This window comes from Mandrillus leucophaeus, unplaced genomic scaffold (genome assembly GCF_000951045.1).
Source record: "Mandrillus leucophaeus isolate KB7577 unplaced genomic scaffold, Mleu.le_1.0 Scaffold86, whole genome shotgun sequence".
Classification (NCBI taxonomy): Eukaryota; Metazoa; Chordata; class Mammalia; order Primates; family Cercopithecidae; genus Mandrillus; species Mandrillus leucophaeus.
In genome coordinates, this window is record NW_012109363.1 from 1,576,826 (window position 1) to 1,591,280 (window position 14,455).

General features: G+C 55.0%; 1 protein-coding gene across 1 annotated transcript in view; it reads right to left on the reverse strand.

The window, feature by feature from the left end:
* Positions 1 to 671: 671 nt before the first annotated feature.
* Positions 672 to 14,455, reverse strand: part of PEBP4 (phosphatidylethanolamine-binding protein 4) — a 222,212-nt gene continuing 208,428 nt past the window's right edge. Inside the window, exons 5-7 of the mRNA XM_011968814.1 lie at positions 14,248 to 14,293; positions 11,950 to 12,063; positions 672 to 954 (exon numbers count right to left, since the gene is read on the reverse strand). Of these exons, the coding sequence (XP_011824204.1) occupies positions 800 to 954; positions 11,950 to 12,063; positions 14,248 to 14,293 (315 nt within the window). The 3' untranslated portion in view covers positions 672 to 799. The remainder of the gene's footprint in view (positions 955 to 11,949; positions 12,064 to 14,247; positions 14,294 to 14,455) is intronic.

Sequence of the window (14,455 nt, forward strand, 5' to 3'; positions counted from 1 at the left end):
CATGCGTGCCCCTGCCAGCCACAGGGGCTCGGAGGAGCTTTGGAATGTTCTCTATTCCTGTCTCCACTCACCTGGTAACCCCTAGCCCACTTTTCAGCCCTGAAGTTAAACATCAGGGCTCTGCCTGAGTCTTCCTCTCCATCAGAAATCAGGCCCCCTTTGCACCCTCAACATACTTATCACAGTTTATCATTTGTTGGGGATATTTCCTTCCGCTGCTAGACTGGAAGCTCCATGAGGTGAGCACCACGCTGTGTCTGCCCTATCTACCTATGCATGGGGATGAGGCAGGCATGCATCCCCAGTGCCTGGAGGAAGGCCAGGTGCATCCCACATGCAACAATAGTTGCTGAATGAATGTTGTCGAATGTCAGACCTGGAAAGTCCCATGGTGATAAACCAACCACCCTCTCCCGCTTCTTCCTACTTCCGTGTCACAGCCAAGGGAGCAGAACTTTGGGGAGGGTAAGAGGTTTCCCTGAGGTCCCACAGCGACTCAGTGACAGTTCGGGTGTAGGGATCACTATATCCTGCCTGTCCGTCTATTTTCCCCACTCCCCACCCAACCCCTTGCATTTACAGGAAAGCCTCGGTCCCCAGTGCTGAATATTGGCCGATTTCCTCTTGTTGCTTTTCAAATGAATACAAGTTAGGAAGCAAAGCACTAAGCTCTGGATGGTTTTTTTTTAATTTGGAAAAGAAGGGGTTCTGTATCCAGAGGGGGTTCCATACCCACATCGTCGGTGGTGGGCAGTGTGGCCATGTGCCTGGACGGCGAAGCCTGCCATCTAGCAGGCAGCTATCTCCACCTGGTTTTGTGCTTGGGCTTGCTGACCCCTCCTCTGGGAGCCTGGAGGGTTGGCGAGTCCTGGTAGTTCTGGGTCATGAACTGGGTGCTTGCTTCAGGTTCGCCCAGGTGGAAGCGGTTCAGAAATATGCCCATTTTCCAAGAGCCTGGAAGGACAAACAGACCATAGGGAGGCAGTGAGAAGGAGCCATGGACTTGAAAGCTAGCAGGGGCCTGGGAGGGAGGCCGGCTCAGGGGAGCCGAGGCAGCAGGTGATGTGATGGCCATGGGGCGTAGTGGCTGTGGGAGCTTCTGGCTCCTGCTGCAGAGGCAGTCCCCAGATGTTAGCAGAGCCTCTGAACAGCAGCAGAGCTGCCTGCTCTCCAGAAGGCAATGGGGACTGAGAGCCCAGCCCAAGTCAAGGATGCCTGAGTCTCCTTCCCCAGCGCTTCTGTTTAGCAAAGCTGCCTTCTCACTCTCGGGCAGAAAGGAAGCCCAATCATGTCGGCTGCCCACTTCCTCCACTCACGCCCTCTCCCTGCAGGCTCCCCTGACCTCAGGATGGGAGCTTTCACCACTGCTTTCCTTCACACCTGCTCACCCCTGCTGCTGGGGCTGAGATTGGGGCTGAGATTGGCGGAAGTATCAGTGCTCTTCTTTCAATCTTCTCCACTAAACCCCACCAACCTCCTCCTCTCTGTCCTAGGACAGGGCGTGCACCAGGGTGCCTTCCCTGTGGCAGAGGTGGAGGGGCAGCCCCCGGACCCTGGCGGAAGAGCTGGGCCTGCAGAAGCCCAGACAGTGCCCAGGTCGGAGGGGTTCCTCCTCAGGGCGAGAAAACACAAGTGTGTACAGGGAGGCGCATCTTCTGGGGCAAGTGTGAACAGGCCTCGTGGCAGGGCGAGGAGGGCACAGCCTGGGGCATGGAGTGAGGCTGAGGGAGATGGTCAGAGGCATATTCCCACGTTCTTGTTTCCCAAACCCTGGGTGTCAGGCACCCTGGGCAGATGCTTGCCAGGAAAAAGCAGGAAGTAGTTCAATTTGAATTTCAGATAAATAGCAAATCGTTTGTTGGTGTGAGCGTGTCCCACATTCTGCATGGAGCATACTTAACACGAATTATTTTTTTTCGTTGTTTATCTGGAATTCAAATTTTACTGGGCATCCTACTTTTTTTGTTGTTGTTTTCTGCTAAATGCAGCAACCTCCCAGGGTGGAGAGAGAGTGCCTGGGGAAGACCCTGTCTGGAGCAGAGCTAGGCAGTGGCCGATATACAATGGATTAATGGAGACCAGTCAGCTCTTATACCCAGACAGAAGAGGGCAAGGGGCTGGCAGCTCTCAGAGCCTCACCTGAGACTCACGGGCCACCCACCCTCTCACCTACCTGTCTCCTTGGTCAGCACCCACCACCCTTTTCATAGCAATTAAGATAGCAAGCCCATCGAAGCATTCCTGCCTCCCAGAGGCTGCTGACATTTCAAAGATGTTCTCAAGGAGAGGATAATTTTTAATCCAAAACCCAAAATAACAATAACAATAATGCAAATAATAAAAGCAGTAACACCCCAATTTCTGTGCTTCCTATATGTTGGTACTACTCTCAGAGCTTGACACATAATTCGCTTAATCCTCACACCAATCCTAAAAAGGGAGGACTGTTCCCATTCCCAGTTCACAGATGGGATGACTGAGGCACAAAGTGGGCTACTGGCAAGGAAGCTTCGCAGGGGCAGGGATAGGGGAAAGGCCTTTGCAGATTCCCTCAAATCCTATCCAACTCAGTGATTGCATGCTCAGATGGGGCCCAGGGGGACTGGAAAACAAGGGGTTCCAGGAGTTCTTTTGCAGAAAGTGTAGCCAAGGTGCTGAGAAAGGCTCTCCCGCTGGAGGTGTACTGACTGCAGTTGGGTTCTCCTAGGAGTCTCGGTGTTACCTGAGTGTTCTTTCAGAGGGGCTGTGCCTGAACCTCTGCACCCCAGGAGCCCAGCTGGCTGGAATGAAAGGAATTATGGTATTATGACCCTGGGAACGAGTGTGTGCACACACATGTGTATGTGTAGGTGCATGTGTGTATATGTGTGTATGCTGGTGTGTGTGCATGCCAGGGTAATAAGGGCTTATGGGTGAATTGGTGTGTGACAGGAACAGGGACGAAGGGGCCTTCCCCACCGTAGGGCAGGAAGGAACCAGCATGGCAGGAAGGGAATTGAAACCCATCACGAGGCCAGGGCAAGCTGTGGGGAAGAAATCCCCTGCGTCCAGAGCGAGAGCTGGCTCCCTTCGATAATTCGGAAGCCTCTGAGCCTTCAGTGCCCTGGGGACCTCGTGGTTCCTTTCCAGTCCCAAGTCGACAGCTCTGTGGTTCTCGGGCTCCCCAGCCAGCTCCTGAAACCCAGTCCCCGTGCCGGCTAGCCTCTTGCTGCCTCCTTTCCTGGCTCGGCTGCAACTCCTTACACCCCCTGTTTCCTGCCACAGAGGACAAGTTCTAGAAGGCAGAGGGGGTGAGTCAGGCCCTTGGGGTGTGTGGGGAGAGCTGGAGAGCTAGGAGACTGCGGCTTCTGTGGTCACCGCTCAGAGGAAAGCCCCTTCCTGTATGGCACTGCTGTCCCTGAGAGGCAGAGAGTCCGCGGCCAGGAAGGAAGAGGGCAGCGCTGCTGTCTATGCTTGGGCCACTCCACTGTACCCTGGACGCACCCAGGCCAGGCTCTTCCTGAGATGAGGGCGGGGCAGTGCGGGCACTTCAGAAGCCTCTGTGGTGGGAGGCCTTGGCTAAAGGGAGAAAGGAGGAGGAAGCTGTCTGATGCCTGTCTCATGAGCCACCTGCCCTGTGACTGGGACACAGAGGCCTGGGTGTCTCAGGACAGGGCTGCCGCATATGATGTACAGGTTGATCCCTGCACAACCGTAGGGGGTACCGTTCTCATCCTGCATAGCCAGATGTAGCGGCCCTGGAACGCTCACTTACTGGTCAGTGCTGATAGGAAAGATGTTAGTGATGAGAGATGTTAGATTTCAGCGTTGTTCCAGATGGGGGCCAAGGGGAGAGCCTGATAACCTTATCTAAAGCCACCGGGGGGTTTCTGGGCCACCACTCTGTGCCTGGCCTCCTAGCAGGCTCTAGGGGGGAAAGATGTCCCCTGTCTTCAGCAGCTGGGGAAGGGTCTCCTCCTCGGAGCTTTAGTCCCAGGGACTGTGATGATGGCAGGAATGCCCTGGGGCAGGTCTTGACAGTCACTCTCTCCACCCCAAGCTTCCCAGATCTGTGGAGCTGGCTTTCCACCATTTGGGAGTGGTTTGTTACGTGCATCTGGACGGCTCCATTGGGCCAGTTAGGGTTAAGCAGGCATCCGAGAAACTGAGAGGTGCTCCACCAAGTCCAGCTGACCCTGGCCCCCTTGCAGGACTTGGAAGAATGAGGGGTCTGCTCCCCTGCCAGAAGTGCAAGCTCTTAGATGAGGTCAGACCCCAGAGCCCCTTTAACACTGGCAGCCATCACCCTCGTCCTCTGCCAGACATGGGGTCAGCGGAGCCGCCTCGTTTTACCTCCTGCCCTCGGCGAGTTTTTAATATAATACAAGTAATACTAAACTAATCACAGTCTGGTCCTTCAAAGGGTGGCCTTGGCCAGCAGTAGAACTTTGTAGTCTGGGTCCCTAGCAGACAAGTTCCCCACCCCCAGTGACACCCCTGGCTTCCCTTCAGCAGGCCCATTCTCTAGGCTGGGGTACAGTGGCACTATCACTGGTCATTACAGCCTTGACCTCCCAGGCTCAGGTGATCCTCTTGCCTCAGCCTCCTGAGTAGCTGGAACCACAGTTGTGTGCTACCACACCCGGCTAATTAAAAAAAAATTGTTTGTAGAGACAGGGTCTCTTTATGTTGCCCAGGCTGATCTCAAACTCCTGGCCCAAGTGATCCTCCTGCCTGGGCCTCCCAAAGTGCTAAGATTACAGGTGTGAGCCACCGAGCCCAGCCAGGCCCACAATTAAGACTTCCCAACAGCCGAGGACAGCACTTCCTGGGTGACCCTGCTGTAGCCAAGAGACGTTTCCCACCTGACTGGTCACTTGGTCCTCAGTATTTCCGTCCTGATGTATTTCCCTCTTAGCCTGGGAAGTAGGGAAGCTCCTCACCCCAGCTCCATTCTCCCATGGGCCCCTGTTCGGGTGGACTGGAGAATAGGGAGTGGGTTGCTGAGCCCCTGAGGTTGGAGCTGCGGCAGCATCTTGTCCCAGGGCAGTCTCTGTAAGGACAGGGGCCACTGGCTCTGGCTCCGAACAGCCCTGTTCCTTCAGCTGGTGATCTGTATCTACCCAAGGTGGTCACCCTCTTTTCTGGCCTCGCTGCCTCTCCCCTTAGGTAAGGGCACCACTGCTTCTTGTTGGGGGATGGTGGCCCTGAAGAAAAAAACAAAAACTCAACTCCAGCCTAATAACTACCCCACAGAGAGCCCGGCTCAGGTCTGTAATTTGTCTGGCTCGTCATGGGACCGGCCACATTGATAGAAGCGCTGATACCTTTCTGCCAAGATTAATGATGTCCTGGCGGTGGTAGGCGGGAGGCCTGAGCCTTTTATTTTTTGTGCCATTAAATGACATCCGGAGACTTCTACTCAGGACCTGAAAAGCCCTCGTTCCATCACATCCAATTACTCCTGGAGGAGATTTGCTGAGTGGCTGATCCTGCGGGCTCGAGAGGCTTTGGGGTAGTGGGGGGCACTGTGACTTTGGCAGGAGAGGGTGGGGATGCCAGGGGAGTTTTGGGGTGGTGAGGGGACCCACATCTCCTTTGGAGGGAGGACCCAGGAGGGCTGAAGAGTAGAAGCTGGTTCTAATTATCCAGCCAGTGCATCTCCTAGGCCTCCTCCGCCCTTCTGCAGCTGAGGGTGGGGCGCGAAATGTATCAGGAGGATGGGAGACTCCAAGCTGCCAGTTTAGCTCCCAGTGATAAATTCCAATATTTGGTAGTGGTGACAGTTGGCTGGCATTTTGGGTAGAATTTGGGGGCTTATCTGTGGTTTCTTCTTGATGTGTTCAATATTGCTCGGGACGGCTGATGTTTGGCCGGACTGGGACTTGCTTCTTGAGGAGGTCCACCTGGGGCTCATGGAGATTTCAGGTGGTTCCCAGCCTGGGTGCCTGTCTGAGTGTTGCCCGGGATGGCCCCAGCTGGGCGGCTGCCAGGCCCCCAGTTCTACCCGCTTGGCCAAGTGGGTGGGGCCCTTTGGAGGAAGAGCGCCTCCTGCCACAAGCCCACACAGTGATCAGGGGCTGGGCCCCTGGGGGATGCTGGGGCTGGGCCAGGTGAACCACCATGGGAGGTCACGGGGGTGGGCTGAGTGTGTTTGTGTCTGTGTGTGCGCTGGTGGGGGGCAGTCTGAGGGCGGGGGCTGCTCTCCAGGCAGGGCCTCCTTTCCTCTCAGACCTCTTCCCTCCATGCTTCCTGACACCACGAGCTGCTGTGTTCTGCTACCAGGCTGGTGGATTTCCTCCCAGCCTCATCTCTCTGTGGCAACACCGCCTACCCTTGAAGCTGCGTGGGGCTCTGCTGCCCTCGGCCCCAAGATTCCCCTTCTTTCTCACCCACCGAGGCCTGCATGCCTTCAGATGCCACAAGCAAGACTTCAACCCCCTGTGTGGCAAGTCCATGCCTGTCTCTCCTCTCTGACCCCTGTGGGTGGGCGGCTCCACCTCTGAGCTGCTGAATTTGGGTGCCTGTGGTGCTAGGGAGCGGTTTATGGCTGCCTGGTCCAGGACTTCCATTTTGCAGTGAACAAGTTTCCCCTCTGAAGGCCCTGAGGCTGCGCTGGAGGTGGTGACCAGAGCCTCTGTTGCCTATTAGTTTCCAGCACGTTGACACCATCCTAGGCACTTGGCCTTGGAGTGGCTTCTGGAGCAAGCTGTGGCATGTCCTCTCATGGGGCAGAGAGGGGATTTCCCCTGCTCGCTTGCAAGAGGAGTGTGAGACTGGCTTGTGACACCTCTGGGTGAGGTGACTGAGGTGTGGTGTGGCACTGACCATAGCTCCCCAGGAGTCTGAGGCTCAGCCACAGCCAGGGAAGGGGAATGTGCATGGACCATTCTGGGCAGCTGCTGCTGGCCAAGGAGGCCCGGGACAGCAGGATGCAACTGCACGCTGTCTGTATCCCCAGTGGGGCTCAGAAGTCTGGTGGTCTGGGTCAGGAGAACAGGGATGTAGGCAAGACGGTGGCAGGTGCAAACAGCCCTTCCCTGGAAGTCAGAAGAAAGTCAAACGGCTCTTAACTGTGGATGCCCTTGGTAAGTCATGCCACTCACTGTTTCAGGCTTTGCTTTCCTCATTTGCCCCGGGGTAGGGGTGATGGCCACTGTCCTGTCCCCTTGACATGGTTGGCAAGGGGAACACCAGGGAGGGGCAGGGAGGCTGGTGGAGAGGCGGGACAGGGAGGACATGGATCAATGCAGAGACTGTCACTTGTGGGCATGGTCCTCACAGAGGTGGCTGCCTTCTCAGGTGCTGAGGGAAGCTGATGTGTGCTTGTGAATGTGGGGGTGTGAGAACGTGCAGATCCATGTGTGTGAATGGCTTGTGGATGTGCATATGTGGGTGTGTCCCACACACAGACACACTCATTGACTGAAAGCCCACAGTGGGCTGGGCACAGGGACAGGTGGGAGAAGGGAAAGAAGGCAGAGGTGAGCACTTCTCTTAAGGAACTGGTAGACTCATGGTGGAAGTGGGGGCCGCCACGAGTGGCAAGTGATTTAGGAATACAGAAGAGATCAAAGCAGATGTCTGGGGAGGCACGACAAATGCTGTGCGAGTGGAGAAGACGATAGAGACTAGAGATGCCAACAGCAGGCGGGAGGAAGCCTGGCTGAGCGGATCAGCTCTGTGGGGTTGTTCCAGAGGGCGTGATGGAGGGCCAGTAGGGGATACTGGTGCTTGGAAGGTGGGCAAGGCATTGCGGGTCTGGGAAGGGGAGAATGAGGTGCCCAGATGGGCAGTGGTGGGCCGGCAGATGTGAGCAAAGAAGTAGTTCAGGGATGTTCTGGCAGTGTGCTGCATGCAAGGGCAATGGTACAAGGTGCAAATGAAATCTGCCTGGAAGGGAAGATGTCCCCCTCAGAGGGGTGTTCACTTAGAATCAGAGGGAGAAAGCCTAGCATGTCACAGGCCTGAGATAATGGTGACTGCAAATCTGGAAAGGTAAAGTGTGGCCTTTGGGACATGCATCGCACAGCTGTCCTGTGATGCTGGCCAGCCAGCCCTTGTCAGAGGCACCAGTTAAGGCTGTTTAGAGTTCAGAGGTCTCTGCTCCTCCCGCACTGGGGACCAGTTATGCTTACACTGTTTGAATATCTTCCCTAACTCTCTCAGTGAGCACCGCCTATCCACAGAGCTCCACCAGGGTGACTCCACACATGCATGAGAGCAGGTACACCATCACGTGGTGACTTCTTACAGCACCCAAAACAGCGCCAAGCACACACTAGGCGTCTGGCATCAGCTGAGCGAATGCAGAAGGCATTACTGAGTTACGCCAAGCGTGGTTCAAAAGTGGCCAGAGAGGAAGGAGCTGTGCAAAGGTAGGAGGAGTGGGGTGGCAGGGCAGGGCAAAGGTAGGAGGAGTGGGGTGGCAGGGCAGGGTTTCATCAGCTAGAAGCAGGGTAGCTCTAAGCCCCTCCAGGGCCCTTGCTGTGCTCCTGGCCTCCTGGGGTCTGATGGAAGACCTCTACTAGGAAATGTCAGGGTTGGCTGGGAGAGTCGAGCCTCATCAGCTGGTCCCTGCATTTATTTGGCAGAACAGAGAGGTGAGGACGGCCCAGGAAGCTGGGAGCAAATCAGTTTCAGGTCATTCAGTCGCAGATCAACTAGTCCAACCCCTTATCTTGATGAGGTCAAAATCAAGGCCCAGGGAGGGGAGGTCACCCGGCCAATGTCAAACAATCAGAGTCGGGATGTCAAGATCTCATTTGCTGACCACCTGTACATTGTCGTGGGGTCACAGTAAAAAAAAAGGAATTCTGGGAAGGGTTTCACTTCCTTGGGTCTGAACAATGCCATCCCCACACCCCTCTACATAGTCATGACAGGCTCTACTAGAATCATCTCAAGCCCCCTTCTTCACCCTAAGCCTGTCATTCACCCATAAGATCCAGGGAGGGAAGAGGCCTGAATAGGATGGGGTTCAGGGGCCCATCTGCCATAGATGCCCCTCTACCTGGTTCCTGTAGGCTGACCTTTCCCCTCGAGTCTCTAGAAGCTTTTCCTGCCTGTTCACCCGGGGGACACAAGCAGCTGGTTATACCACATTGCCCCCCGCCCCCCGCCGCCCTGCCCAATCCCTGGCATCCCACTTCCTCCACGGATTCTCTCCCATGGAGAGAAATCTAGATCAAGGCAAGTCCTGGGGCCTCTGTTCATTGGCAGGGCCCCATGCTCTGGCCTCCCAAGCACTGGTCCAGCCCTGGGCTCCATAATTCCCCAGGCACTGTCCAGGTGCTTCAGAGAGCACCAGACCCTGAGTGTTTCAACACTGTGCAAGGACCCGGAGTTTCTGCTTTTGCAGTCACCCCTGGGTTCATCCACACCTCACTGTCTCATGTCTTGACCCCTCTGGTGGTGTCCTGTCCTCTCATTCTGGTCAGTTCTGCCTGTCCTTCCAGGTTCATCATCTCCAAAGAGTGACTTCTGAGTATCGCTTCTCCGGTAAATAATCTTGAATGGCTTCCCAGAGTCGACCCGCAAAAGCCACTCCTCTGCCAGACTTTTGAGAACCTTGTTTTCCCCCTTCCCCTCCATTTTCTCACTTAAAAACACACACACACACACACACACACACACACACACACACACACGGTTTCTCCAACCCAGAGCTCCCTCTTCCTTCACTCAAGGATTCAGCTCTCCTCCTTCTCTAGGGCCCAGCCCTGCTCCAACCTCCTCCCCATGGCCTCAGGGCCAGAGAAATTTGTAGATCATCTGGAGCCAACCCCTCATTTTGTAGATGAGGAAACCGAGGCCCAACAAGGTTCATTCATTGGCCTCAAAATGAAATCACTAACTAGAGAGGGGAGTCCAGATTGCCTCATTCTACAATAAAACACCTTTATATCCTCTCTGGCTGGAGAGGGCACAGTGTTCTGGAGGGAAGGGCATGGTAGGAAGGGAAGAGATCTATCCCTGAGTCCACAGACTTCCAATTGTCCTTACAGTTAGAATCACACAATTAAGTGTTTAATTACAACCTGCTCTGCATTGTTATTTAATTATTTCCAAAGCAGACTGTAAGCTGCTTGAGGGCAGGGAAAATTCCTGGCGCCCTTGATTGTATTTTCTCTGAAGTTCCCAGCACAGCGCTGGGCACATGGAAGGCATCATATGGCAAGACTGGGACCTTGGCTGGGGCTTTCATCTGGGAGGGCCATTTTAAACCCTGTCCAGATGCAAGTCCAGTTTCTAAGTTCCCCATGGACGAAAGGTGGGTCAAGGGGTGGGGTAGGGAAGTACACAAGACCAAACAATGGGTTTCAGGCCCAGTGTGTTTTGGCTTCCTTGCCTGGTCACCAACATCCTGGGAGGGGTGGGTCAGGCCTTTGCTGGTACCTCAGGCCACTGTGGTTTCTGGAGGACAGGCTGCCGTCGAGTCTCGGGAGCCCCAGCACACAGAGTAGGGAAGCATCTTTGGTGTATGCAGCTCTCTTATTCCCTTGTCTGTCCCTCTAATGGCATCTCCTGATGCTCTATCCTTGCCTCCATCCTGCCTTCAGAAGGCACTTACCCCGCGAGAGGCTCCTGCCCTGGGCATAGGCATGGTAACCCCGGAGTCTCATGGTGGGGCTCAGAGGCACTGCCTCATTTTATGAGAACCCCATGGGTGGGGGAATGTCATAGGCTGAGGTCCTGACATCTTTGGTGAGACTGGTAGCCAGGGTGCTGGAGACAGTTTTTCCTGGTCTGGGCAAGATACATAATTGTGTTTCCTTCTCTCTGCATCTAAACTTAAAAGTGTGTCTTTGGCAAAGCTGTTTAAACAGATTCATGGATTGGCAAGGCGCTGAGGGCACCTGGGGAAGGTTCACCGGTGGAAAGTTTGCACCAGCTCCACTCCCAGGGTGGCCTGGAGCCCTCTGTGATTGGTGGGCCCTGCTCGGCACATCTGAAGGGCCCGGTCGCTCATCCTGTGCCTTTCTGGGCTCCATGTTCCTCTCCTCTGGGGCCTCCGGCATTGCAGCTGTAGCAATACCTGTGCTGGCTTCCCAGTGGGTGGATGTTTGGTCAAGGTCACTGGGTGAGAGGCAATGGCTGATGACACCCACCCTCCCACTTGCCTTCCTGCCAGCCTGGGGGACGTGCTCCTTGCACTCTCAGATGGCATTTGTGCAGTCTCTATTGCCTTCCCCTCCCTAAAACTGGGGAGGTGATAAGAGTGCAGGGGTGGCTTTATTTCCCATTTTCTGGAAGAGAAATCTAAGGCTCAGATGGTGGGAGGGGGAGTCGGGGGCATGGCTCACACTGGGTCAGGTGAGTCACTTGTGGCATGTTGCAGTGGCCAAGTGGCCACCGCTCCTGCTCGCTGGCCCTGGTGGCGGGAGGACCGAGGCCAAGAAGGCAGGGTTCGCCATGAGGAGGCTATAGGGAGTTGGTTTGCTCCAGAAGCCAAGGAGGGCTGCTCAGAGAAGCTAGTGGAGGGGGGATGGTGGGGGACATCTTCACCTCATCACTGAGATGGCACAGCCGACCCAGTAATTAGCAACCCGTGAGGATAGACCGGCAGGGTGGCATTCCAGTGTCCTCTTGCCCAGATCAGACTCAATTACAGAGCACAGTGACTTGCCAAAGTTCAGGGGCAGCTGTCTGCACATGCCATGCAAAGTTTCGGGGCACTTTTCTCCCTGGCTCCAGTCACCCACTTTGAGACCCTGCCTTACATAGCAACCACCCAGCTGGAGCCTCCACATTAGTCTGTGGGACTTACTTCTCAAGGGAGACCACATCTGATGCCAACATCTTTAAGGAACTCCTTCCAGTTTGCTCCCAAGAAACACCAGCCTTTGACACCAGTCTCCAAGGCTCATGAGTGGAGGTCAAGGCCCTAATTTCCCCATAAATGTATGAAGCGTTGGTTCCACCCCAGAATTCACCCTGGAGGTGGATGGACGGATGGGAAGGTCTTACCTCGAGTTTTGTTTTCCTTGGGAAGGAGAGAGATGACTTTTCCTTCCTGAAGATAGACAAAGAACTGGTAGCGATGGAAGCCACTGTGTGCTGGTGGGGAGGGAGCCTGGTAGGCTACAGGTAGAAGAAGGAGAGAGGTGGGCATCAACATCCCATATTATCCAGGGCAGAGCTCTCTGTCTTCCTATGGTCCTGCTGACCTCCCTGGGGCCCCAGATCGGGACTCACCCGTGCAAACCATTAGGATTTGTATTTGGTGGGATCTCAGCTTCAGTATCTTCATTTAAGAAGAACATATTTTGGTGGGGGTGAGAGTTGGGGAGGAGGTGGTCCGAGAGGAAACACCCTGAGCTGGCTTGAAGGCCTCGGGTGCTGGCGTGGCTCCCAGACCTTTATGGGCCGGTGGGTGTTGGCATTGTCCTGTTTTTGCTTTAGTCTATCCTGATGGATTTCCTGCCTCAAGAGAAGCCCATCTTCCTCTGCGAGTGTGTTTGGCAGAGGATTTTTATTTATTTTTTCGGCATTTGCTTATGAACTCAATCCCCAAAGAAGCCAATTTCTTGGCTGTGTCTGGAGGATCTGGAAGTGGTTACAAGGGTGGGTGGGACTGGGTTCAAAGGTTTGATCATGGGAGCTGTAGGAGCTGGGCGCTTGGGGCACCGGGGAGAAGGCCCCTCTCCCACTCCTTCCCTCTTCCTCCAGGAGGCTGCGCTTTTTTTTTGGGGGGGGGGAAGTGGGGTGGGGACATCCCTCATTCTTCTCCCAAGTCCATGCAGAGAGACAAGATCATGCTGGCCTGGCCTGGGTCTTTCAAGGTGGGCCTCTTTCCCAGCATACTTCAGCCCTTCCCACTCCCCTTCCCTCTCTCCATCTTCCTTTCCATGGAGGAGAGCCAGGCTGGAGCCAAGAATCTTCCTGGGTGGGTGGGAAAGAAGCATTTGCAATGAGGATGTTGGTGGGAGGGAGTATTGGTCCTTTATGGCCATCTCCCCTTCTTTTCTCTCCCGATCATTAAACAAAAGCACGACTTGCTGCTTGGAGCATTGGAAGCGTCCCTCACTGTGCACTTCCGGCCACTGGTGGCTTCCAGCATGCCAACAGCCGGGGAATTCCTGACGATTCATCTTTCCCTGCATTTTTGGATCGCAGATCAGGTGTGTGTGTGTGTGTGTGTGTGTGTGCACGCGTGCGCACTCAGAGTGAGAGCAGAGCTGGATGTGCTTGGAGCCATGTGAGTGTGTGTGGTTGGAGATCTCCACTTAGGGTGGGTGTGTGCACACGAAAAGCCAGTGTGCAAACACCCTGAGGCTGTTTTGGAGGCCCTGTTAGTGTGTGTGTAAATGCAGGTAAAGGAGCATTTTTCCTAAACACCACCAGTGCTGAGGAAGTCTTCTGAGCACAGGTGTGTGCCAGGGAGTCTCCTCGTGCGCAAGTCAGTGTGGGCGAGGTGGGTGGGTATGTGGGCTGTGGAGTGCACTCCACCGTGGGCACACTCGACACTGCCCAAAACTGGTGACTTCGGTTCTGTGCGGACAAGTCTGAAGTGAAAACTCACTGGATCTGCACAATGGAGAATTTATCCTCAAGGGAGATACAGACTAATGCCTCTCACTAGGGCTTTCCTCAAGAATTCCCCATTCAAAACCTCCAAAGGCAGAGAATTGAGGCATGAGGAGGAGGGGAAAGGGTTTACACATGCTAGACTACTTCTCCGGGCCAGGCCCTGGGCTGTAGGCCTTCACTTACGACATCTCCTCCATCTTTCCATTTCCTGGAGGCTTGAGAGGTGAAGCCAGGCCAGCAGTGAGTGGTGGTGCTGGGATTTGAATCCAGGCCTGATTGGTGCCGAAGCCCACGCTGCTTCATGGAACTGCAAGGCTAAGTTTGGTGCCCAGTCCTGTGCCAGAGGCCAGCCCACTACCTGAGCATCCCTTTCAAGGTAGGTTGGGGCACCATCCTGGGGCAGGGATCTGAGAGAGGGGAGCTGGGGGGAGGATGGGGGTGGACAGGTGTTGCAAGCAGCCTCCAGTCAGATGGCCCCCTGCACTGTGACGCTGGCTGCATTCCTTACTAGCTGTTCACATGGCACAGGATGGTCTGTGCCTCAGTGTTATCCTCTTTAAAATGGGGACACTGATGGCAGTGACCATAAAAGGCAGTTGTGGAGATGAAATCAGGGCATCCAAGAAAACTCTCAGGCTGGCGCTAGCACACGACAAAGCAGCCCCATGAGGCTTTCATTCCTGTGATCGTCACTGATGCCCTGGCTGGGGGAAGGGGTCCCTATGTCTTACTCACCTGATAACTCCTGGCCCTGAATCTTCCCTTTCTTCAGGTCGGCACCCTGAAAGAAGAGACAAGCAGGGCTGTAGGTTATGCCTTGGGCACACTTCAGGCCACGTGGGCTCTGCGGGATTGCTTCTTTCTCTGCAGGAGGTGGATGGGAGAGGAAGGAAGATGGGAGAGGAAGGAGGATGGGAGAGGAAGGAGGATGGGAGAGGAAGGA